Raw genomic sequence first — 24,112 nt, 5'->3', positions numbered from 1 at the left:
TTGACGTGGGTTGAGTCGGTAGTTAAAACGTAATGCGAAGAAATACAGTACGTGCGTATCGTACGCTTCAGCTACCTATGTGTCTTTGGGGTATGAGCATGGCTTGGGTGATTCTGTTGTGTGCTGGTTTAGGAAGCTCGTCGTTTGCATGCGCGGGTCGGATGGGGCTTGGCTACTGTGAAATGGCATTTGCTAGGTACTTGAGTGGAAGTGAAAGACGAAGGGCTTTATGAAGTTATATCAGACGAGGTACATAATGTTATCAAACATCTGCTGAAAAGCAACACGTATCAAAGTGCTAGGTTAATTAAGATCATGGCCGAGTCACCACGCTGGAGAAAATAGATTCCTTGAATGGTAAAATAATCAATTCCGATCCAAAAAGTCCTCGGAGCATATATAGCCCCTATAATCTTATGGTATACATTGCTGTTGAAGATATCATGTATATAACAAACACCGATGTTGACCGACTGTCAGGTTCATCGTAATCCCGTATACTCCCCGTAGCCGAAAAAATGCTCCAACCAGGTTGAATCCGTTGAAGCCAATGCATGCACCCACTCGCCCTATGCAACGCTTTTTCTTTTAGACTCTATATCTATCTAGTATGTCTAGATGTATCTAGGTCGGTCTAATATACCACTATAAAACATCCGCTGGTACTTTAAGCTTAGAAAAGTCCATCAATTTCGCCCGTCTCAGTATCGACGTCAACGTTCAAGTATCCAGGGGCGGTAGGCAATCCCGGAATCGTTTGGATATCGGCAGCAAGAGCATACCTATTGAATGTTAGCAAATTGTCTAGGGGACGTGATTATATCATTGTACTTACAGATAACCAGCACCTGCGGCCATCCTCACATCCCTAATCGGGACAGTGAAGCCGGTCGGTGCACCCTTAAGATCTGGGTCATGAGAGAGCGAGTACTGCGTCTTGGCAACGCAGATGGGGAGGTTACCGAAGCCCTGTTTCGTGTACGTGTCGACCTTCTTCTGAGCAAGTTCGCTGAACTCGACAGCTGCGGCGCCGTACATCTTCTGGCAGATTGCTTCCATGCGCTGCTGGATAGTACCCTCGCTTACATCGTACAGCAGCTTGAAATCCTTTGGCTTTTCAGAAGCAGCGATTACTCCCTTGGCAAGGCCGATAGCACCCTTTCCGCCTTCAGCCCAGTGATTGGCCAGGATGGCGTCCTCGGCACCGGCAGCAATAGCTTCCTCTCTCACGACAGCAACTTCAGCATCGGTGTCAGTGGAAAACTTGTTGATGGCCACGACGACCGGGCAGCCATATGACTTAGCGTTCTCAATGTGCTTCTTAAGGTTCACGCAACCGTTTCGTAGGATTTCGACGTTCTCTTCCTTGTAGACAGAGTTTAGAGGTGCGCCAGGGGCGATGGGTGGGCCACCACCGTGAACCTTCAAGGCACGAACTGTGGCAACGATAACGACGACATCTGGAACCAGACCCGAAGCACGGCACTTGATGTTGAAGAAACGCTCGCCTCCCATAGTAAAGTCAAAGCCAGCCTCAGTTACGGCAAATCCGGCCTTGGCATTGTGGTCCTCATCAGGTTCGGTACCGGCCAACTTGAGTGCCATCTTGTCGGCAAGAATAGAGCTGTTTCCGATGCTAATGTTGGCGAAAGGACCAGCGTGCACAAAGACAGGTGTGCCCTCCAACGTCTGCATCAAGTTGGGCTTGATGGCATCTCTCATGAGAGCCGTCAATGCACCTCCAGCTCCGAGATCATCACAAGTGACCGGGTCTCCTGATCTTGACGTGGCAACAACCATTCGGCCTAGTCTTTCTCGCATATCTGCGAGGCTTGTACTCATCGCTAGAATAGCCATACATTCACTAGCAACGGAGATATCGAATCCGGTCTCTCGACTCTGTCCCTTTTCGGTCGGTGCGACACCAACAGTGATGCCACGCAAGTGACGATCGTTAACATCGAGTACGCGTCGCCAGGTGATAGTTTCTGGGTCAATATCCAACCTGGCAAATCGGTGAATTTCGTCCTCGGTAAGTTCATTAGGATCAGTCTTGTCGATTCCTAGCTTCTTTAGTCGTCGGAACATGACAGGTGCAAAATTCCTCTTCCCGTTCTTTGCAGGCACAAGTCTTCGGTAGAGAGGACCATCCTTCTGCGTATTCTCGTGGAACATACGTGTCTCGATAGCAGCGGCGAGAAGGTTGTTAGCTGCTGTAATAGCATGAATATCTCCGGTCAAGTGAAGATTGAACTCATCCATGGGTATGACCTGACTGTATCCGCCGCCAGCTGCACCTCCCTTGATGCCAAATGTAGGACCTTGGCTAGGCTGTCGGACGTTGGCGAATGTTATCCGACCCAAGTGCGCTCCTAGAGCCTGTGCTAGACCCATGGTTGTGGTAGATTTTCCTTCGCCTAGAGGAGTAGGAGTAATACCAGTTACGACAACATAACGGCCATCTCGACGATGCTCCAATCGCTTCAATAGGCTAAGATCGACCTTGGCTTTGTATGCACCGTAAGGCTCTAACTCGTGATGCGCAATACCAACTTCTTCCGCTACTCGGGTAACTGGCTTCGGTTGCTGTGATCTCGAGACCTCGATATCTGAGGGGACAGGGGTGCGTAGGTTGAGAGGAAGAGGGACTATGCGTCTCTTCTTTTGCCGATCGAAGTACATCGAAGTAGAATCAACGACGTTTTGCAACAACATGGCAACAGTCATGGGACCGACACCGCCAGGAACTGGCGTAATGAACGAAGCCACCTGGGAAGCCGATTCAAATTCGACATCGCCTACCAGCCGTTGGCCGGACTTCCTGGATGCATCAGGGATGTAATTTGTACCGACATCGATAACAACGGCACCCGGTTTAAGCCATTCTCCTTTTACGAAGGCAGGCTGGCCAATAGCAGCAACAACAATGTCTGCATTCTTCAATTTCTCTTCGACGCCCTGGGTCTTAGAGTGGCAGACAGTGACAGTTGCATCGGCATTCTTGAGCAGGTAGCTCACTGGGCTTCCAACGATGTCGCTTCGACCTAGGACTACAGCATCCTTGCCCTTGAGATCAACACCTGCTTCCTCCAAGAGGACCATGACTCCCTTGGGAGTACAGGGGACGAAGAATGGGTGGCCACCCTTCTTGGCAAGCTCGCCTATGTTGGTGGTACCGAAACCATCGACATCCTTCTCATCTGCAACTGCAGAAGTGATGGTATACTCATCGATTTGCTTAGGGAGTGGCAATTGGACCAAGACTCCATGTACTGCAGGGTCATTGTTCAGGACATGCAACTGTGCCAAGAGTTCTGCTTCGGTGATATCCTCAGGGAAATGAAGAAGTTCACAGGTAATATTTGCCTTTTATGAGTCACAAATGTTAGATCACAGGATGATATGCGAGATATGATATTAAATTGTGAGATCCTACCTCCTGAGCGGCCTTGAGCTTCATTCGGACATAGGTCGCTATGAGACAATTAGTTGCGGCGCAGTTTACGAGGATAAGTTGAGTCACGACGCACATGAATCAGATCGATCACCGACTAAGAAGCAAATAAGTTAGCATTTTGACCAGGTATAAGGGTAAATAATCATTATGACAGTTAAAGCACCGACCCTGGATAATCTTGAGACATGGCTGGTACTTCGGATTAGACTTTTGCTTTTCGACTATCTCAGCTGCGAGTCTCTCCCGGATCTTCTTCGCAATTGCTGTACCGTCCAACCTAGTAGCAGCCATGGTGGGGTAACTAGTTGAACTGGAAAAGGGTCTGCAAGAGGCACGCGACAGTGAGGTAAACGACCAATGTTGTCGTTGCACAATTCCTGATGAGGCACGACTGAATAAGCTTGTACAACCTAGTTGATCCAACCCTGAAGAAGAGAGTGTGGGCTGTCTAGGTTGTCTAAGTTGTCGTGAGTACGCTGAAAACCGGGCGGTGAAAGATAACGGAATTGGGATTGGAAGATCGCAGCTAACATTAAACAATTCGCAGCTTTTTCGGGATCCGCAAAGCGGAGTTTTCATCGGCCGAGTTACACTTGTGACTGGTCGAACCTGTCGAAACATGAGTTTCTTCCTTCCTCGCAACGCTGCTTTTGGAGTTGCAGGAGGATGAAAGCTTCTTCCGATTAACCCAACCATGCTTTCCCAAGATTTTCTTAGCTTCTTTGACCCGAAGCTGTGCCGTATCTTTCCGTATTCCTTAGTGACCAATGACTCAATAAAATCTGGTGCTACTAGTGGCGTAACACACTATGGATAGAGTTTGCTTTAGGGTACAGGTACGCTGTACTATACAAGACCGGAAGTACCGATGAGAGAAAAGATCAATGCGGTAGTTGGCACCGAGTAAAACAACTTCTTCGCTCAGAGACTTAAAAATGTAAAGATATAATGCGTGTAACACAAGATCAACAAGGAGCAACTAGATGATTTATACTCCAAGTAATATAAGTAAAATAGAGATTGATGGCTGTCGCAGAAAGTTGCCAACTCTATCAGCTGAGTAGTAGTAGTATGGACTTCATCTTGCTCACTCCTCCACCGGTTGTCAAAATGAGTTGCATTATGGAAAGTTTCTTCAATGGCACGCACCAAAATAGAAAATATGCTCTTGAGATGAGATGACTCAAAGACGATCCTGATCACGGAGTCTAGTCTCTTCCTCAAACGAAAGCAATAACCCAAGGGTCAATATACTATTATCTAATTCATCCGTTGTGACATCCATGACCAGTGGATACATGGGTGCGTATTTTTACTTTTGCAAGGGTAAATAAAGTACAGTACCTGGGCTGGCTTTGAAGACTAAATATTTTGTGGGGTTATGATTGGTTATCGCAACCTTGTATTTTCCTATATACCGAGTCACGTGGCTATGAGTAACGTAGGTGGGGTCCAAGACGCTGATAGGTTATCGAAAATCTGCGAAATCTTGCCCCACGCACAAATCATTCAAAAACTCCATACAAACCACCTCTCCATCTTTAGGTGACGAGATACCAAACGAGACACCGCAAAGATGAGGCCTATTCTTCTGTCAGGTCACGTAAGAAATGCCTCCATAGCCGACATCTGGATGTTACATACTGACAAATATCTCTAGGAACGTGCCTTGACCCAGATCAAGTATGCCTTTCCCCGCGTAAAGATGACAATATTGCCCCGCGACGAGATCGTCAAACTAACCATCCCGCCTCCCTCAGATACAACCCCGACGGCGACCTTCTATTCTCCGTATCTAAAGATCAGCAGATTTGCGTGTGGTTTTCCCACAATGGCGAGCGACTCGGTACATACAAGGGCCACCAGGGTGCCATCTGGACCGTAGACGTGGACCCGACGTCGACATTCATAGCGAGCGGTAGCGCCGACAACACCATCCGCCTGTGGGAGATCAAGACTGGCCGCTGCCTAAAGGCTTGGGATTTCCCTACCGCCGTGAAGCGCGTCGAGTTCAGCGACGATGGCCGACAGCTCTTAGGTGTTACGGAGAAGCGTATGGGTCATCTCGGAACTATCGTTGTTCTAGACATTATACCCGACGTCGACGCGGAGCAGAGCGATGAGCGTGCCCTTACAATCGTCTGTGACGAGAGCAAAGCCACCGTTGCCGGCTGGAGTTACCTAAACAAGTACATTATTGCAGGTCACGAAGACGGCTCCGTCTCGCAGTACGACGCCAAGGTAAGCCGAGAATATGCATAACATAGGCAAATATTGGAAGGTTCTAATGGGTTAAATTGGTATAGACCGGAGAACAACTCGACAATGTCCCTGTACACGAACTCAACATGCAGGTGACGGACCTCCAATGGTCGCAAGATCGCACCTACTTCATTACTGCCTCCAAGGACAAGACCGCCCGACTGATGGCCGCGCGCGATCTCGAGCCCCTAAAGACATACCCTTCCGATACACCTCTCAACAGCGCATGCATTACCCCGAAGAAGGATTACGTCATTCTGGGTGGTGGCCAGGCAGCTATGGATGTCACTACGACCGCGGCCCGTCAAGGAAAGTTCGAAGCGCGTTTCTACCACAAGATTTTTGAAGACGAGATTGGCCGTGTAAGAGGTCACTTCGGCCCTCTGGTAAGCCAACAATCCCAAGTCACTTTTTTCTCACTATACTTCGGCTAATAATTTGATAGAACACTGTAGCAGCGGATCCCACAGGCAAGGGCTACGCGAGCGGCGGAGAAGACGGCTACGTTCGAATCCACCACTTCGACAAGGGATACTTCGACTTCCGGTATGAGGTTGAGCGCGAGCGTGATAACCGACTATAGTATAGCGGCCCTCTCGCCCCCATCCGCAGAGTCCCGTCTTGAAGTTCCGCACCACCACCGCGGGACTGACAGAAACAACCAGAGCAAAAGATACCGGCGTTGTGTCTTCCTTTGATTTTCGTTTTAAAGTTCCGTTTTTTTCTCGCAGCTATACTTGCATCCGGGAAGAAGGCTTCGGCGTTTGAGGGTCCATCCATCCATCCATCGACACTTTTGTTGTTGTTCCATTAGGCAGGAAAGAGAAAAAAGGTGACGACAACTCAGGGTTAGCTAGGTAGACATGAGCAATTCCTTTTTGCTTATAATCGATTTACCTGATTTTGAGAACGTACTTGCTTGCTTGGTGTAACGTGGCGATGTGATTAATAAGTGATGAATAACTTGAACATGAAGTGATTATTAAGTGATTAATAAGCAATATGGCCATTCGGCGTTCTTGAGGTCGTGAGAATTATGTCAATATAACTGCATTAGAACCACACAATGTATATCACAAGCAGAGATGAAAACATATCCATGGATCAAATCCTTTAGCATATCAAGGGAAGTGGTATCTTGGATGAAATTTGACAATTCCTATGTCTAGTATTTTTGCAAATTTGGCCTGAAGCTATCGAGGATTTAAGGACTTGAGACAATTGTAACCTCCAGCTTGCAGACAAACCTCAAGGGCAACCTAGACAGCGATGTTCTACCGTAGTAGATGTGGTGGGTACTACAAACGCTTCCCGGAAACTTGCGATTGAGCATAGCCATGGCATCAGTGCAATTCGTACAGTTGACTCCGTCGACCAAGTAACCCAACCAGCGTAACGCCATTTCCATTCCTTCCTTTGCCATACCACGTCAAATGAAGTTATTCTATAGAAGAAATCTCTCCGTATCAAGCGTAAACCGTGCCTACTCCATCAGTGCGAATTTTTCACTTCTTCTTGCCCTTAGCCTTGGATTTGGGAGCAGGCGCTGAGTTCGTAGAAGCAACGCTCGATGCTCGAGATGAAGGCGTGGCGGATGTAGTCTTGCTGCCGCTACCCTTGACATTATCTAGTGCCTTGTTCTGATTTCATGTTAGCGATTCATCTGTAGTTACTAGTAAAGACTCTCTATGGACATACCTTCACACCAGTCTTGGACTTCTTTTTAGCCGGAGCCATGCCGAGGATGCTATCCTCGTCATTTTCTTCGTCATCCGGCTCTCTTTTGCCCTTGCCGTTAACCCCATTTGCCTTCGACGGTTGCGCGTCTTCGAATTCCTTCACAATAGTAGTGAGAAGGGTAGTACAACGACGACTAATCTCGATAGGTGTCCGGCTGAGGAAAAACCAGTCAAATCGGAATAGGGGACTTTCTCGTATCTCGTCACGGATTCGCTCGTAGACGCCTTCCGAATCGATGCCATATCGATCTAACATCACCAGGAGGAATCTATCCTCCTCCTCGGTATAGACCTTCTTATTCGTCGTAGAAACAGAATAGTTAATCTTCATCTGCTGAAGTGGCACTCGGTATTGTTGCATCTTCTTTCGAAGCATCTTGCGCTGATGTTCCGTCTTTCGCATACGCTCCTCTCCGGTATCAATTACTTGCAGATACTTGTTGTAATCCGCTATCTCGGTATATCGTTGCCAGAAGACCTTAGCGTAGGCCTTAACTTCTGCAGGAGTCTTGCTGTCAACTTCCTCTGCAATTCTTTCATAATCTTGCCGTCCGTAGCGGCCCGAGCCGTTGATGAATTGCTGGAAGTCTCTTTTATTCCATTCACCGAAACCTTGGCTAGACAGTTTCTGTTTTTCTTCCTGTTCGTCTTCGGCCAGGGGCGTAGCATTGTCGATTTCCTGCTGATCCAATGCTCGTTCAGCCTCACGCTCTGACAAGTTATCGTCATCCCCATCAGCTAAGGGAACCTTGTAGCCAATTTCCTTGCGGTAGAAGGCCGTCTCCCGGTCCTGGAGATCACGAAGTCGTGGAGGGTAGAATTGGTAGTCGTGAACCGCAACCTGCTTGGGAGCCCTCGGCGCCTTGGGCTTGGGTTCCGCTTTGGTGGTGCCATAAATAGCTTGTCTGTAGAACTTGTCGACGGAGTAGGACTGCTCTTTGCGTTCACGCTTCGCGGGATTGATCCAGTTCACACCAATATCCTTCTTCTTTCCAAATATCTCCCCATTCCATTCGTACGCAGACTCCGACGAGAACTTCTGGAGATCATCGATACCTAGCTTCTCGTACTTGGCACTGAGCTCCTTGGTTCTGTTTTCTCCCTTGGACAAAATTTCTTCGATATCGTCGTCGTTGAGGTCTGTACCCTTGGCTGCCATGCCGGTGGCTCCCTTTGTCTGGAAGACCTTTTCTGCGCCGTGTTGAATCATGTCGAGAAGCTCATCCTTAGCGGCCGGACCTTTAGCCCCTGGATGGGCACGTCCTTGCTGAATGACCAGCTGATCAAGGCGGAGCTTCTGCGCAGCTCGTTCAAGAACCTTTTCCTCTATGGCGTTTTCCGTGACAAATCTGTACACAACTACCTGTTTCGTCTGACCGATTCTGTGAGCACGGTCCATGGCTTGTAGATCAGCCTGAGGATTCCAATCGCTATCATAGAGAATAACGATGTCGGCACTCGTTAGGTTGATACCAAGACCACCAGCTCGTGTGGTGAGAAGGAAAATAAACTTCTCGGAGTCGGGCTTGTTGTAATCATCAATCGCCGCAATACGATCTTCGTGTGCAGTGCTTCCGTCGATACGACAATATTTGAAGTCACGGAATACACAGTAATCCTCAAGGATGTCTAGAAGACGACTCATTTGCGAAAAGATTAAAACACGGCTGCCCTGTACCTGTAGTCGTCGTAGAAGTTTATCGAGAAGGGCCATCTTTCCAGAGTTATACACAAGGTGCTCGTCGGTAGTGTAAGGTGGACCCGGCTCAGCTCCTTCGAAAAGGTAAGGGTGATTGCAGCATTTTCGTAACTGCATGACGATGTTGAGAAGTCGGGTCTTCGATTCTCGCTTCCCACCAGCACCGTTGACAGCGTCGATGTCCTTCTCAAGAATTTTTTGGTACCATTTGACCTGCATTTCTGACATGCCAATGTAAAGATTGACCTCTTTCTTGGGCAACAAGCTTTTCTCGACGTCGGCCTTGACACGACGTAACAGGAAAGGACGAAGCACGCGATGGAGCTGCTGGACTACCACATCCGAATCTTCACCCTGTCCTGAAAACCATTGGTCAAAAGCTTCACTGTCACCGAAAACGTCCGGCAGCAAGAAATTCAACAGTGCCCACAGCTCGTGAAGATTGTTTTGCAGAGGGGTTCCGGTAATCAGAAGTCGATTGCGCGAGTTGAACAAGCGGATGACTTGAGATAGAGATGATTCTTCGTTCTTGATACGATGTGCTTCATCGATGATGATATACTCCCAAGCAAATTTCTTCAGGTGGGCTTTTTCTCGAAGGATCATCTCGTAACTTGTAATGCACACATCGAATTTTTCGTCGATCAAGCGCTCATTGATTAGAGCGTGTCGCTCGTCCTTAGCACCCTGAAGTACGAGAACATTGACTTCTGGTGTCCATTTGGCAAACTCTCGCTTCCAATTGTCGAGTGTAGACTTCGGAACCGTGATTAGGTGGGGACCCTTGATATCCATAATATGTCGCAGGTAACCCAAGAAAGAGATGGTTTGGAGCGTCTTTCCCAGACCCATTTCGTCAGCGAGGATGCCGGAGATACCGTTCTCATGTAGTGAAATAAGCCAGTTCAAGCCGGCAATCTGGTAATCTCTCATGAGGCCCTGGACGAATGGCGGTGACTCTCGAAACACGGTCTCTGCGGATCCGCCCTGCCTCTCATCTTTGAGAAGCTCTTCATCTTCTTCGGCTTCCGTGCGGCGAGCTCGATCGGTCTCCGCGCCACCTTGACGAACACCCTTCTTCTTTGACTTCGCGGATTGTTCATTCTGACGATCGATCTCGTGCATGATATCACGAATCTTAGGATTAGGGTTTGTCTCAATAAAGTGTCGGAAGAGATCGGTCAATCCCAGAAGGTAGCGAAATCGTCGAATACTGTCATCTTCCTATTGTCATGCAATTATTAGTATATAATTCCAGCTTAAAATATTTTCAGTCCTCTTTCTGGTTACATACCTTGGACTCGCCTAGCAAGTCATGCTTCTTACCAAATATACTTCGTCGTAATTGGTTAGCCTCCGAGCGCTTCTTACGGCCATCGGCCTGGTCGCCAGCAACACTGCTAGCTGTGGTATTTGGGTTCGTATCAGTATCAGTCTGATCAGGGGTATCGTCAACCTCCTATCTGAAAGTTAGTATACAGAGTAGGCTAGCATGTAACAGGCGGTGGCCCTTCAGAGCAACTATAATGGAGGCGATTTCATTAATAGGATAAAACTTACCATTTCGTCGGGTTGAGCTGTGACAGGCTCTTGCGCATCTGACATGGACGCGTCTGTGTCGGCAGCGCTGGCTCGAGGACGAGGCGGAGCCATGTTGGGAGATATATGGCGGCAGACGCTCTACGCGACTGTGACGCGACGAACCGAATCAATGCCTATCGTAAAACGAAATCACTTGGACTTTAGTACAACACCTTCGGGTCGTTTAAGTGTGCATAGATTGATCTGCAAAGTAGAGAGTCGAATGGACGTAGCACGTGTCCGAAACGAACGTGCTCGAAGTTGTGTTGTAGATGGAAGTGGTTGTGAATAAGTTGTGTAAAGGCGAGAGGTCCAGCAGAATTTAGAGTAGAACAGCCAAAAGAATATCTTGAAGAAAGGTGGGCCAATTAGTGGGTTGCTGATACCGTACTTAGATTAGCTGCCAAGGCTAAAAACCGTCAAGAGAAGCTGTAATAGGCAGATGGGTCGTTTGGTCTGTGCGCAATCCCACCCAGATGGTATTTCGGGTTGTGTATGTCAGAGAATGTTGTTGTCGAAGATGTGGGAAAGATGGTAAAGTTGTTGAAAGAAATGTTTGGTGGATTGTGGGGACTTTGAAAAAGATATGTGTATGTTTCAATTGGAGAAAATTGGCGAGAATTAGAGATATCCAGTACCATGAAATATACCGGAAGGCACCTATGTTGTGACTACCATACTTTTACTATGTAGAAACTCTATTTGGGCGAGTTTGTGAAGGCTTCAAAAACCCCTGTTCGATTTCGAGAGTGCAAGTATGTAGGTACCTAGGTACTAACCAATCAAATGTTTATATAAGCATCATATTCATGATTGGCCGCTGAATGTGTAAAGCCTCGAATTTGAAAACCTTTACAGAAGCACTGGCACTTCAAGTCATTTCATTTACCATCCATGGATATCAGATGATCATATTCGCTGCTCTGAACCTGGCTCAGATCATCTACATACTAGGTAAGCATCAACATCAACTTTCAAAGTCTTCTCAATGCCAATTGAAGATAAGATCGGTCTATAAGTTACAGGGGGAACCACCTTATGTAATGTTCAGCTTTGAAGGAGACCCGGCCTTCGGAACTTGGAAGCTGGAACTGACTCAGCACTGAAACTTACATAATACCTGCCAGGTCACGAGTGTCTCCACTGCGTGATAGGCCAGACCTGCCTGTTATGTAATCTAAGTCATGATTACACACTCTCTAAATTATATTATATTGTTCAAGGCGCAATCGCTACCGTCGAAAACAGTTTTATTCAAGCGCAAAGATGATGCGTCCTGAGCGAGCAAGGGCAACGTTCAATGGTTCAACGAGTGTCAGAAATGACGACGATTATGGCAGGGTTCAGTCCCTGGCAGGTGCAGTACAGCATCAGACCCGCTTGCGGTCTGGGCGATTAACTGCAAGAAATGTATTCTTAGTCCAGGCAAGTATGTTTGACTTCTGACCCGCTTTCTTAACCTTGAGCGCAAAAGCTTTCTAAGCTGACAACGGCATAGAGTCACACTAGAGTCACACCCGCCGCAAGGTTAAATAACAAAAGAACCTAGTTCAAATATCGGCCGTCAATCAAATCTTGAATCATCTGACAACATTGAAGGAACAAGGAAGACCAACAACTCGCAGCAACTCCACGTAGCATCTCAAAGTTCACAATCGTAACCATTCAGATTATCTTCCTAGGTCACAGCGACATCTGATCGTCCCTCCTTGCTTCATGAAGTATGAAGCCTGAAGCCCGAAGCCTGAGTTTCCCCTAATAAGACCGTCACAAGTCGTCAAGTCAGGTTGCCCCAGACATAATACAACCCTAGCTGCACCTTCCATTTGCTGCTGGCTTCGGTCCACCAGTGACCAGTCGGCACAAGCCTAGAGCCTAGCCCACAACCTATCCCCACCAAACCCAACGAAGAAAAAGAGAAGGATCTAATCTTCAACCCTTCTCCGGTCTTCCTGGCCCTTTGACCGCCATCTTCTCACTAGAATCAGGCACCTTTGCTTCCTCTTGCTTTGATATATTTAAGTCAGCTAGCCTCTGACTCAATCTATTCCATCTCAAGTCTACAATGGAGGCTTTGAGGGGGTCCTCGCCACCAAAGAATGCCTCTGGTAACGAGTCGCCGGAGCAATTACTCGACGCCTTCAAAGCCGCGGCATTATCTGTAACCAAATTATATAAAACTTCGGCGTCTGCGCAAGCCAAAGCCCGTAGTGACGGCTACCAAGATTGTCTGGACGACCTCCTAGCCTTCCTCGATAAAAGTCATATCGGCCTTGGAGATGGTGAAGGATGGCAAATTCGTAAATGGGCGACCGAGCGATTAGATGGAAGGGATGCGACGCAGGAAAGCGAAGACGAAGTTGACAAAACTGAGCCTGCGTCATCGCCAGAAATTCATCGTTCAGGTATTCAATCGCACCTATCCGCAAACCGAACCGAACCCCACGTCCAGCATGATCCTGCACCCCAGTCAGTTCATATGCAGCTATCCACCGCCGGTAACGCCCCGACGGAAGAACAGCAAATGGTCGCCGTCCCAACTCAAGAGAACTTCACCTTTCGATCATCGCATCCATACCCTCAAGAATCGTACCCGAACCTAGAAAATCTAGATCTTTCCGATTCGACAAAAACGAGCGAAAATTCTAACTCGGTTTCCTCCACTGTCCCTATAGCCCACCCGGCTCGGTCGCGCGCTAATAAACGAGGACCGAGGGCGCGGCCTACGAATCAACTCGGAAAGGGCGCTGGCCAGAAGCGCACCATCAACTTCGCTGAATTGTTTGACGTCGGAGGTGTTGCATTTGGCAAAGATATGTTCGGAAGGGACGGGAAGCGGAGTCGCCACACATAACGAAGAGAAAGCTCGAGGCTTCATGACGACCTCGAGTAACGACCTCGAGTAGATAGGCATCACGAGTCGACAGGTTCTCGGCTCTTGGACGGTGTTTATATGGACGAGATCCCCATTAATTACGACGCATGATGGATTGAAGGGAGGATTCATATTGGAACAGGACATTGCATGGGAAGCACCGGCAAGCATTTCGAGGCGTTGAGTACCTACTTTCGTACGGTTCATTACTATCCTGGAGGGGGAAGGGAGAGAGAGGCGTCCAGGAATTCTTCTACTTGATTTCCTATAGACGAAGGACAATACCAAACCAAACCAATCAACTGTTCAATTCGCATTTCCGCAGGAGGAACTCCTCGGGTTTCTACGGCAATATGCCGCGCTCGCATCACATTAGGGATGCAGGATGTCAGGACTGGGATGAGTTATAGTACATAGAGTCAATCACTTGTACATTCGTCGAAATGAACTCATAGAAAACGGCGATTCTTCGTGATATGCTAAACAACATTGATAACCGTAAAGTTTGCACCCTCGGCTACTTGAACTCTTATTCTAACTATCAAGTAATTGATAAAAAAGTCAACTCTCTTCATTATATGTCTCCATTGGTACTATCTATGGTGAAATTGGTTCTCGATTTCTTTGGTAAAGTTTAGAACCAACCCCCCAGACGATAAAGCATTGTATCGATTCCCAACGGGTACTTCCTAGCCGATGTCTCATCTACCCGCAAACAATGACGACGGTAATTAACAACAAGAACAATGGGGAAATCCGTCAACTACTTAGCACGATATGACAACGCGTCCTTACCTACGCGCGAATAGCGTGAACCCAGGGATAGCTTTGACAACAACTTAAACTTAAACTTAATGTTGGGTTATTAGTACTATACTGTGCCTCATAGCTCTTCCTAGCACTTGGGGAAAGCAAACAATGTCGAATTTCCCATTTATCAATGAGTGTAGATTATCTACTAGGTAGGTATATATATATAAATTTGAGGAAGGTGGGATAATATTGTCCATGACGGCGTTGAATTCGGCTACTTCTTCAAGAGTTGTTATACTCGGCATATAGCTATAGTATATAACCCAGGCAATTATGCTTGTTATTCAAGATCAATTCTATGCTTCGTAAATGTTCATTTTTGGGTTGATAATGCTATGTAATAATATGAACTCGTCTCCATAGATTGTTTACTCGACACCTAAGTACCTATCTAGATGAGTTCAATGCCAGAACATTGAATCCCAAACCAAGTGTAATGAATAGCTTCTTCAACTGAGCCTTCAAGTAACCAACAAACTCGAAGACACCATCCAATACTATGCAATTCAGTTTATTGCGCCTCTACCTAGATAGCTATGCAACATCTCATATACAAATCCATCCATTAATCCAACAAAAACCGTACCGGCGGCGCCTCCACACCTCCATTACTCGGGCAACATTAGTGTAAGTATCAGCAGTCCTCAATCCTCGATCGACAGCTTAGTCTCCAGCCACTTCGTGAACCGAACCGTCGGCGCATCCACCGCCCTCCAAAAGACATCCGCGGCCCAAATGACAAGTGGGATATTAATAGCGCCTGCGAGCACGGCGCCCCAGTTATACGCGGCGCCCTCGGTGCCGGTGAGGTCGTAGGCCCATTCCTCAACCATGTAGCCTACGGTATGCGTGACGGGTCCGTGCATTAGGTATATGGCGTAGCTGATGCGGCCGAAGTACTGTACCACGGCTGAGTTGAAAAACCGTTGCCACGAAACCGAACGTGCCGTGCAGAATACGAATATGATCGACCCGATCATCTGGTAGTATCGGTACTTGTCTGAGAACCATTCCGGAACATACGCCCCGAGAGACTCCCAACCGGGGTTACCGTCCGTCCCCGCGTCCGGCTCGGACATTAGGTATAGGGCCGGAATAGAGAGGAGTGTCCATAAGTAGTTACATGCTTTTCGCTTTTCGGGAGCGGTAGTGGGCACTTTTTCGAGCGGGAGTAGCGGTTCGGGAGTAGAAGTTGGTTGAGTCGAGTTCGGTTCGTGGGCGCCCCTGATGAGATCCAATTCGGCGAGCGTCATACCCCATAGGAATAGGAACATTTCCCACTTATCGCTGCGGAGGACAAACCACATAAGGAGGGCCACGCAAAGAAACCGTATACCTGTTCGCAGTCTAGCGGTGCCAAACATCACGAGGAACAGCATCATCGAGCACCGGAACTCCACGGGGATCGTCCATAGGTGAACGTCATAGCCAGTCGCGCCGCCGAACTTCTCCCAGCCCCAGACGTGCACGAAGTTGTACATCTCTCCTACCCAATGCCGTAGCTGTTTACGTAGGGTCTCTTCCAGAACGGGATGGTGCTCTATCACATTATGCATGTAGTCCCGGTCGCTGGCGAAGTCTCTAGTCATCTCGTAGATGCCGAGACGAAGTAAGATTAATACGCCGAATGTCGAAATAAGTGGTGGGAGGTATAAGCGGAAAAATCGACGAAAGACGAATGAAGTCATGGTTCTCGAGAAACCATCAAAGGAACGACTTCGAGTTTGTTTTAATGGCTTAAGGGACAGGGCGTATCCTGATATGACAAAAAAGATACAGACCATGGACGGTCCGCTGTATAGTAGCCTAACGAACGGGAGCCTCCATATTTCGTAGTTGACGCCATCGTGGCCCCAGCCTTCTGCTATCTTGAAGGCCGTGTAGAAGTAGTGGCAGAAAAAGACAAATAATGCGGCTAGGCCTCGCATGCCGTCGAGGTAGGCGGTAGGGTGAAGCTTCTCTGTTCGGAACCGTTCACGGGCACATCGATGTTGGATAAAACTGGGTAGGAGGAACATGCCCGTCCTTAGCATCATCGAGCTCCATGATGATAGACGCAGGCCGTTGCAGTAGCTCTTTGCCGTAGCGGCCCATTGTATCGTCGAAAAGCGGCCCTCGAGATCTATGCGGGCGCTCTCGCTTTCTACGTCCGATAAAGATCTGTCGTCGATGAGAGATAGCTTCTCCTCGTGGGAGAACGAGGCCCGTGACACCGCATAACCATTCATTGTCCGGCAATGTGGTGAAAGAAGTGAAGAAGTTTTTGGTGTGAGAGTAATACTCTCCGACTACGAAAGTAAAGATTCTCGAAGAGTGACTTAGCCCCTGACTAAACGATAGACTACAACACAGTGACGAGCTAGGAGAGCACACCGAATAGTTTCCGCTCGTCCATCTGAAGCTGTGGAGGTCACGGACCAGCTCTAACGATGATCGTGTTGTATACCCTGTCCCCAAGGGATACCGATCGTCGAGGGTTGAGGCTGACATATGTACATAGTTCTATCCGTCCGTTTATTTGCCTTTGGACCTGTTCATGCTGGTTTATTAGCATCTGAAACAGAACCAAATCCCCCCTATTGCCACTTGGCATAGAGAAGAAATAAATTTAGCAAGTTTATCATGTTCAGATGGCCACTAGCACTAGCTCGCAAGCAACACCGTTTTGGTAGACGAAACAAACAACCCAAACATGATCCTGATGGAGATTTTGGGTGTGGAAATGGTATGCCCAGTCTACCAGTATGTCTCGGGCATAACTAAGCTGTGGCGCTCCAATTCCATGCTATCTCCCATGTTCTACTTTGATAAACCTTCAGAGGCGAAATGGACTATTGGCGGTCGAATCCGTGGTCGGTGGAACGAAGTAGGTCACAATGAAAGGCTTCAAGGCTTTCCGAATAGAACGGAATTATGTGGATATGTGGATATGCGGAAATCCAGGGTGAAGAAGTTGTATCGGCTCCGGTGTCCCCGGCCAATGGATGACCAAATCTGGTGACTTTAGTGGTTCAGTTGGAAGGGATTGTCGTCATACCCATCTGATCTAGAAAGATTACGGGCTCGGCGGATTCAATGGGTTTCTTGGGTCTTTTGGATTTCTGGGTCTTTCTGGGAAAATATGATGATCATTGTCACGCATTGTGGAAATGTGACATTTGAGGTTTGGGTACTCGCTTGGTTCTGAGCGGGTTCTGCCTCGCTAACCGTGTCTTGGCGATGAGATTTACTCTGGTTGGGGTGGACCGGTACAGGGCGCTGTTGTTTGATCTGCAGGAACAAAAAGCTTGGTTTGTCGGTTAAACAGCTTGGATGGGGAACAGTTCATTGCTCGGATCCATTCTAAAGCATGGTGAGCGTGGGAAGCCGTGGGGGAAGTTCCCAACGTTCGGTTATGACCGTTGAAACACCTAACGTCTTGTTATTGTTAAGAGCTTGAGAACTGACGTCTGCTATGAAACGGGAACTAAAATAAAAAACAAAGTCTATTATTTTTAATATGGGGCTTACATAATAAACTTAGTCCGAGTTCTGCGCGTGTGTGGTTACACAGATCATGTAATGGCTGCATGGGTCGTGGTGGTGTGGAAAGGACGAACCGTTGAACCTTCTTTTCACCAACCTTGGAATTTAGAATTATCGATTTTATTCTCTTCTACTATTTTATTTTCTCCGTCCGTCACATCATGCATCGTAACGAGTCACCTGTTTGATGGCACCCTACACATACACATATACGCCACATACACACACAAAATCGCTTCATCTGACAATCATGTCTAATTGAATTAGGTATTACGGGATTCGAGAAAGTTTCTATCCCAGATTATCTACATTCGGTCCTAATAAGGACTCGAAGCATTACTAATACCACTATAGTAATTAATCCACTTGAAGATTTCGGTATGCCAGACCAAGCTGTTCTCCTGCTTCAAGACCCAATGGTTCTCGTCAGGGAAGTTGAGTAGCTTGCTTGGTACGCCCTTGGTCTGGAGCATGTTGAAGAGGAGGATGCCTTCGCTAACAGGCAGTCGGAAGTCCAGGGAGTTGTGGACCACGAAATGCGGCGTTGCCCAGTTATCCACGTACAGTAACGGATTCCACTCATAATAGGGCGATCCGGGCAGGAATCCGGTTTGGTTGAATGGGCCAGAGAAGTCGTGATTCATGAACCATAGCTCCTCGCTTGCGTACTGATTCAGAGTAGACGTGCTGCCGTCGTGCGTCACCAAAGCTTTGAATCGTCTCCCAAGTTCATGTCCTTGGATCCTAGTGGGGGGTATTTCCGTCAGCAGCCGCACGGCCATTTGATCTTACAAAAGTCAAAAATGCTTACCAGTTGGTCATATATCCACCAAAGGACGCGCCAGCTTCGATACCGTTTTCCGTGTCAACATACTTCAGGTTCTCGTTGACGTAGTCCCACACATGCACCAAATCCCAGTACGGGTACGATCCCCAATTCCCTTGGATGGCATCTGTCAAGTTTTGACCCCAACCTGAACTGGCTGTCGGGTTTGGTGCGATGACGACGTAACCTTGATCCGCCCAAACCTTGAAGTTCCACCGCGTGGACCAAGAGTTAAAATGCGCGCCTTGGGGACCACCATGAGTGATGAACGCCAATGGATAAGTCTTGCTCTCGTCGAAGCCTTCCGGATAGACGATCCAGGCCTGCTGCTTAATTTCGGAACTGTTGCTGGAATAGTAAAACTCGGACACGTCCTCAGGCTTCAATCCCTTCAGAGCGGGATCGACTAGATTGGCTTGGAAGTAGGTCTTGACGACGTCACCTTCGGGCGAGATGGTGAATATATCACGACTGGTCCATATCTTAGTATCAGACACAAGGATCGAGTCGTCAGGCAAGACATAGAAGCCGGAAGGTACTCCTTCATTCGTAATATTCTTGGGCGTGTACGAGTCGCCGGCGGTGAGGGGAACTGGAAATATGCGTTCTCGGCCGAGGTCAGGAGCGGCGACGAAGATCGTTTCCGAGTCCTTTGACCATGCCAAGCTATCGGGTGATCTATCCCAGTCATGAGCAAGAGCTGTTACGTTGAAGTCATCCGAGTCCGCATTGGCAACATAAAGGATATTACGATCCGATTCGTATGATATCCCATTCATCTGGAAATACGCAATATGCTTTCCCGAGGGAGAGAATCTGGGACTCGTAGCAGCACCTTCGGCATTAAGGTACTTGGTAGTTCCCCGGGCATTAATCGCCTTTGCGTCCTTCGAAGTGCCGTTGAACGGCACCGTGTAGATTACATCGGTAGTGAAATTGGCCAATGGGAGCGAAGGATCCTTCGTTAGGAAGACGACGCTGCTGCCATCAGGTGAGATATCGTAGTCGCTCTCGTCACTTTGGTCGTAAGGACTTTCGGCACACGTAATATTGCAGATTCCAGAGATATAATTGGTCAACTCGCCGGAGAAGGAATAAGATCCATTAGCTCCTTTCAGCACACCGCCAAAGACAGCGTTCTTTTCCTTGTCGAGCCATGTGTCCCAATGTCGAACATAGGTTGACGTATAAATCCTAGCCGAGCTAGCAGATGCGCTTGCAGTTTGCGCGTTGTATGCAGTGCCGTTAGGGAATGCCTTGGTATACACTAAAAAGTGAATATCGCCGGATGGGACCTGAACGGCTTTGAGTCCCGAGTATGGCGCAGGCAATGAAGCGATCAATTTGGCATCAGCTAGGGAGTTGGCATCCGCAGAGTATAAACTTATACCACCGTCATCTTCGGCGTTGGTACCGTTGACGTATATGATGCTTGACGGGGTTGGGCCGACAAATACAACTTCTGAAATGTCAGAGCCGGCGTGCCAGAGGGAGATGTCGCCGGTCTTCAAGTCGAGCTTGTTCCAATGCGACGCGCGCTTTTTCGTCTCGAACGTGTAGTTTGAAACCGTATAAATCGCGAATTCCTAACAAGAGGTTAGTGTGTGCGTGGGGAGCGCTGCGGGACACTAAATACGAACGCCACTAGGGTTTGGTGCGGCGACGCCATAGCGGTTCGCGGCAAGCATAAGCTCTGGTGTAATGCCGAGCGCGGTAGGCAGGGCAGCTAAAGCTACCTGCATTTGAGATTGGAACCTCATATTCGCTGTGGCACGACGACAACAACCTTCTGGACGCCGATATGTGTGAATTGGCCCGAGCAGGTGAAGGTAAACAACAAGGTTTCCGAAAAATTAGGCTCAGGGCATCATCATATAGCTACCCGCAGCTAGGATTGGGAGCTATCTGGGCGGGGGTCACACATAGATATCAAGTAAAATATCAACATCATGCACGTAGATTACATCGCTATCTCTTGGAATTGCGCCATTGATGCAAGTCCAGACCAGGTCCTAGAGCTGGAATTCCAACATTCCATTCCCGCGTCGACCGAACCGACCCAGGTCCGCAAGAGGAGCTCAGCACTAGAGAGCCCTATCAGCATGAAAAAGGCAGGTGAAGGCAAGCAGCCGCAGGTAAGAGCTTGGCACTCTCGTGTCGATTAGCTTCGAGAATTGCCATTGGAGTCATTCGTTCAGCCAGCAGCTTCCGGATCCAATAGGCGGACGAAAAGTCAGACAGGGCTTTGGGCTTCCGCTAACTCTCATTCGTGGTGGGATGATGCGGGAAAAAATCTGGACGCTGCTGTGCTGACGTTGGACCGAACGAGCACTGAGGACGACTCCAAATTTCCCCATTCTTATTCACACCTACGCGAGATGGATCTACTACCAGAATAGGAGGTGATTGGCGTCGGAGAGCACGCCAATGCAAGGGGCAGCCACATCGCACAATCCGCGGTGAATCGCGTGCTGGACCCGTTCCCGTTCCTTCGGAATTGCTCAGAACCGAGGATGCATGGAAGGGTCACGATAGACTCAAAATTTTCTCATATTCTAGATCTAGAATTGGAGAATCGGATTATCGAGGTTAACAAAAACACACACAAAAAAAAAAACAGACCTATTTACTCTGTACAGTAAATACGCACTGCATAGTAGGATTCTCCAGAGTCTATTATCCGAGCATTATATCGCCAGGGTTACTTTTCATAGACGTCATTGGCTGACCTTCATGCATTATACACGCCTTACTCAGATTTCTCGGATCAGCGATATCAGGTTCGATTAAAATCAACTACCTCCTAGCATAATCATCTCCCATTTTCAATCACGCCATTTTACTAATAAGTCTTCTTACCACGCCTCGACTTCTTCGTCGGGGCATTGTACTTCTTCGAGTAACCACCCGTCCTTCTAGTTAACGACGTAACATTGCGTGTCGGGAAGCCCTCCCAGCTCGTGCCATACGTCGCAACAGCGTGCGCGATAGCCTTGCTCGTCGCCTCGAAAGCCACGAGGTTCAAGTTCGTCACGTTGTCGGCCGCGGAGTGGTAATTCGGATCGTACCAAATCCCGGCTGTGCCGCCAAACAGCGTAACCTCCTCCTCGGTCTTGGTGCCATCAGCCCCGGTATCGAGTCCACCGCTGGGGACCCCGGCGTCTAGGAAAGGTCCGTAGTCGCTGCGTCCATTAAACTCCGACGGCACGAACGGCAACTCCTGCGCCGTATACCAATCCTCGAACAACTTCTCCACCTCAGCCGACCCGGCAGGACCGGAGAGGTTGAAAGCACTGCCGTCCCCATCATATATACCCAACACGTAATTCGGCGACGCGATCATGTCGAAGTTGAGGTACAGCCTGATCTTATCCAGATCCGCCGGTGCCGCAACCCTCACGTAATGCTCCGCGCCCAACAACCCCTCTTCTTCGGCCGTCCACCACGCGAACCGCACCTGGTTGTCCGTGGTGTATTTCGCCAAAGCCTTCGCCACGGTTAGGATACCACATGAGCCGCTGCCGTTGTCGTTGATGCCTGGCCCTGCGTCAACGGAGTCACTGTGTGCGCCGAGGAACAGCACGTTTGATGCGTCACCGCTTTTGGAGGACGCGATCACGTTGTGTGAGGTTAGGTTCGCTATGTATTGCCAGAAGTCGCCCGATGAGGTTACGGTGGTGCCGTTGGCGATTTGTGAGACTAGACGCAGACCGTCGGCGCGGGAGATGCCGCCGACTGGGATCTGCGGGTTGGGTGGTTAGTCTTGATTGTGTCCCATAGGTAAGTGGGCAAATAGGTGAGTTCCTTACCAGGTCATTCACGCCGCCGAGCGTGCCGGCTGCGATGCCTACGTCCGCGTTGTTGTAGATGATGGCGCCGACAGCCCCCTTTTGTCCAGCTAGTGTGATCTTCTGGACGAAGGTGCAGTCGCCTCGCGCGATGAGAGCAATTGCTCCGGTCAAGGTTTCTGGGTGGTCCACCTGGTGATACAATTAGACCATGGTTACGATACGAAGTGCGAGTGTGACATACAGCATTGCAGCCAAGATTGGCTACGGTAACCAAAGGTACATCCGTCCAGGTTCCGTTCTTTCCGAACGAGAAACCCCCCGCTTCGAGCGTCTTGCCGCCGACCGACAGTTCCGCATGGGTCGCGAGAGTCACCTCGGTCGTGAAGTCCTGCAGCTTGATATCATAGTAGTCGCCGAGCGCGCTGAGCTGGTCGGAAAAGTACTGAACGGTTTTAAGATGACCTTCCGTACCGTGCACCTAATACAGCACCATTCATTAGTTTCATTCCCTCCTTTCTCCTTATGAGGTAGGCAATTGTAGGACGCACTCTGTTTCTTCCCGCAGTCGAATAGGCTATGTCCTCTAGGTCCTGAGCACAGCCCAACAAGTCATCCAGGAGAATGGCATCTACTAGAGCTTTCTAAATCGAGCGTTAGCATTCTAGAGTTAGAGTTAGTATTTATAGGTTTATTGTCTTACATCTTCGACTAGCGGTAACTCGCGTTTGGCGTAAGTGGTGCGCCTGATCGGCTCCGCGTTGCCAGTAAAGGCGAGCAGACTCGCAGCCGTGAAGGCCACGGTGGGATTCGATAGCTTCATGACTTCTCAATGGCACTAAAGTGCTACGTCAGAACAAATAGCAGTGACAACCAGAGTGAACGAGCATCCAAGTCACATCGAAGGCTTTCCAACATATTTATATAATCAATCAGGTAGCATTCTATCTCTCTTCGCATTGTGCAAGTCCAGGTTCATATCTGAACTCGCGTCATTAGCTCCTGGCCATTGCATGTGGTCGATAGCAACCCTTTCCAAGACCATGGTTTGCCATCGCAAACACGATACGGCTTCGATTTCGCCAAGGCGTGGCAGTTGCTCTACCTTCCTCATCAAGGGCCGCCAAGTGTGACTACGCGGGGTGAGCAATTCGGGCCTAGAAGAGATTACGAGTTCTAGATGCATTTACTGCATGAATCGAACTTGTAACGGTAAGTAGGTAGGAAATACCGCCTATCTGTTATATAGGTATATACCCAGGTATGTAAGTAAGTCTACGTGCGGGCTTTAGACGAGGTATGATATAGATGATACTGGCCTCGACACCAGCCACGTACATATAAACCCTATTGGTCTATAGCAGCCATTGTATCGACTGAGTGAACACTAAGGCGGATAGCGTTACTAGCACTGCGGCGGCAAGCACACCGAAAATCCAGAATGGGGATATCCTGTCGGAAACCGACCCGGATGCGCAAGGTGGGATTTCGTAATTTCGTTTGTCGGAGTGCCAAGTCGTGAACGATAACACTAAGGTAGGGATTTA

The 24,112-nt window shown here is 48.6% G+C and overlaps 7 protein-coding genes across 7 annotated transcripts; 2 read left to right on the top strand and 5 right to left on the bottom strand.

The window, feature by feature from the left end:
• Positions 1-673: 673 nt before the first annotated feature.
• On the bottom strand, positions 674-3,748 carry GGS22DRAFT_187751 (formate-tetrahydrofolate ligase; the record flags this gene model as incomplete). The annotated part of the gene is made up of 5 exons (XM_047964633.1): positions 674-782; positions 836-3,366; positions 3,437-3,474; positions 3,531-3,551; positions 3,625-3,748. The coding sequence occupies 5 exons, from the start codon at positions 3,746-3,748 to the stop codon at positions 674-676; spliced, it is 2,823 nt and encodes a 940-aa protein (XP_047819302.1).
• Positions 3,749-4,961: 1,213 nt separating this feature from the next.
• On the top strand, positions 4,962-6,633 carry GGS22DRAFT_161000 (eukaryotic translation initiation factor 3 subunit I). The gene is made up of 5 exons (XM_047961017.1): positions 4,962-5,060; positions 5,118-5,140; positions 5,218-5,698; positions 5,764-6,105; positions 6,165-6,633. The coding sequence occupies exons 1-5, from the start codon at positions 5,034-5,036 to the stop codon at positions 6,300-6,302; spliced, it is 1,011 nt and encodes a 336-aa protein (XP_047819301.1). The 5' UTR covers positions 4,962-5,033; the 3' UTR covers positions 6,303-6,633.
• Positions 6,634-6,844: 211 nt separating this feature from the next.
• On the bottom strand, positions 6,845-11,066 carry GGS22DRAFT_129483 (SWI/SNF family of DNA-dependent ATPase). The gene is made up of 4 exons (XM_047958430.1): positions 10,718-11,066; positions 10,452-10,616; positions 7,418-10,381; positions 6,845-7,359 (listed from the first exon to the last, which is right to left on the bottom strand). Exons 1-4 carry the CDS (start codon positions 10,808-10,810, stop codon positions 7,225-7,227), a joined length of 3,357 nt encoding a protein of 1,118 aa, XP_047819300.1. The 5' UTR covers positions 10,811-11,066; the 3' UTR covers positions 6,845-7,224.
• A 1,266-nt stretch (positions 11,067-12,332) lies between these two features.
• GGS22DRAFT_160994 (uncharacterized protein) lies at positions 12,333-14,072 on the top strand. Its single transcript, XM_047961016.1, has one exon. It carries the CDS (start codon positions 12,804-12,806, stop codon positions 13,590-13,592), a length of 789 nt encoding a protein of 262 aa, XP_047819299.1. The 5' UTR covers positions 12,333-12,803; the 3' UTR covers positions 13,593-14,072.
• Positions 14,073-15,070: 998 nt separating this feature from the next.
• GGS22DRAFT_179358 (acyltransferase) lies at positions 15,071-16,654 on the bottom strand (the record flags this gene model as incomplete). Its single annotated transcript, XM_047963673.1, has 1 exon — positions 15,071-16,654. The coding sequence occupies one exon, from the start codon at positions 16,652-16,654 to the stop codon at positions 15,071-15,073; it is 1,584 nt and encodes a 527-aa protein (XP_047819298.1).
• A 1,439-nt stretch (positions 16,655-18,093) lies between these two features.
• Positions 18,094-20,917, bottom strand: GGS22DRAFT_160992 (alpha/beta-hydrolase). The gene is made up of 3 exons (XM_047961015.1): positions 20,418-20,917; positions 18,763-20,363; positions 18,094-18,695 (listed from the first exon to the last, which is right to left on the bottom strand). The coding sequence occupies exons 1-3, from the start codon at positions 20,535-20,537 to the stop codon at positions 18,269-18,271; spliced, it is 2,148 nt and encodes a 715-aa protein (XP_047819297.1). The 5' UTR covers positions 20,538-20,917; the 3' UTR covers positions 18,094-18,268.
• A 491-nt stretch (positions 20,918-21,408) lies between these two features.
• GGS22DRAFT_160990 (Zn-dependent exopeptidase) lies at positions 21,409-23,500 on the bottom strand. Its single transcript, XM_047961014.1, has 5 exons — positions 23,269-23,500; positions 23,117-23,209; positions 22,810-23,046; positions 22,587-22,757; positions 21,409-22,519 (listed from the first exon to the last, which is right to left on the bottom strand). Exons 1-5 carry the CDS (start codon positions 23,386-23,388, stop codon positions 21,620-21,622), a joined length of 1,521 nt encoding a protein of 506 aa, XP_047819296.1. The 5' UTR covers positions 23,389-23,500; the 3' UTR covers positions 21,409-21,619.
• Positions 23,501-24,112: the final 612 nt, after the last annotated feature.

Source organism: Annulohypoxylon maeteangense (assembly GCF_022496945.1).
Source record: "Annulohypoxylon maeteangense strain CBS 123835 unplaced genomic scaffold GGS22scaffold_7, whole genome shotgun sequence".
Lineage (NCBI taxonomy): Eukaryota > Fungi > Ascomycota > Sordariomycetes > Xylariales > Hypoxylaceae > Annulohypoxylon > Annulohypoxylon maeteangense.
This window is presented reverse-complemented; position numbering and strand designations above follow the sequence as displayed.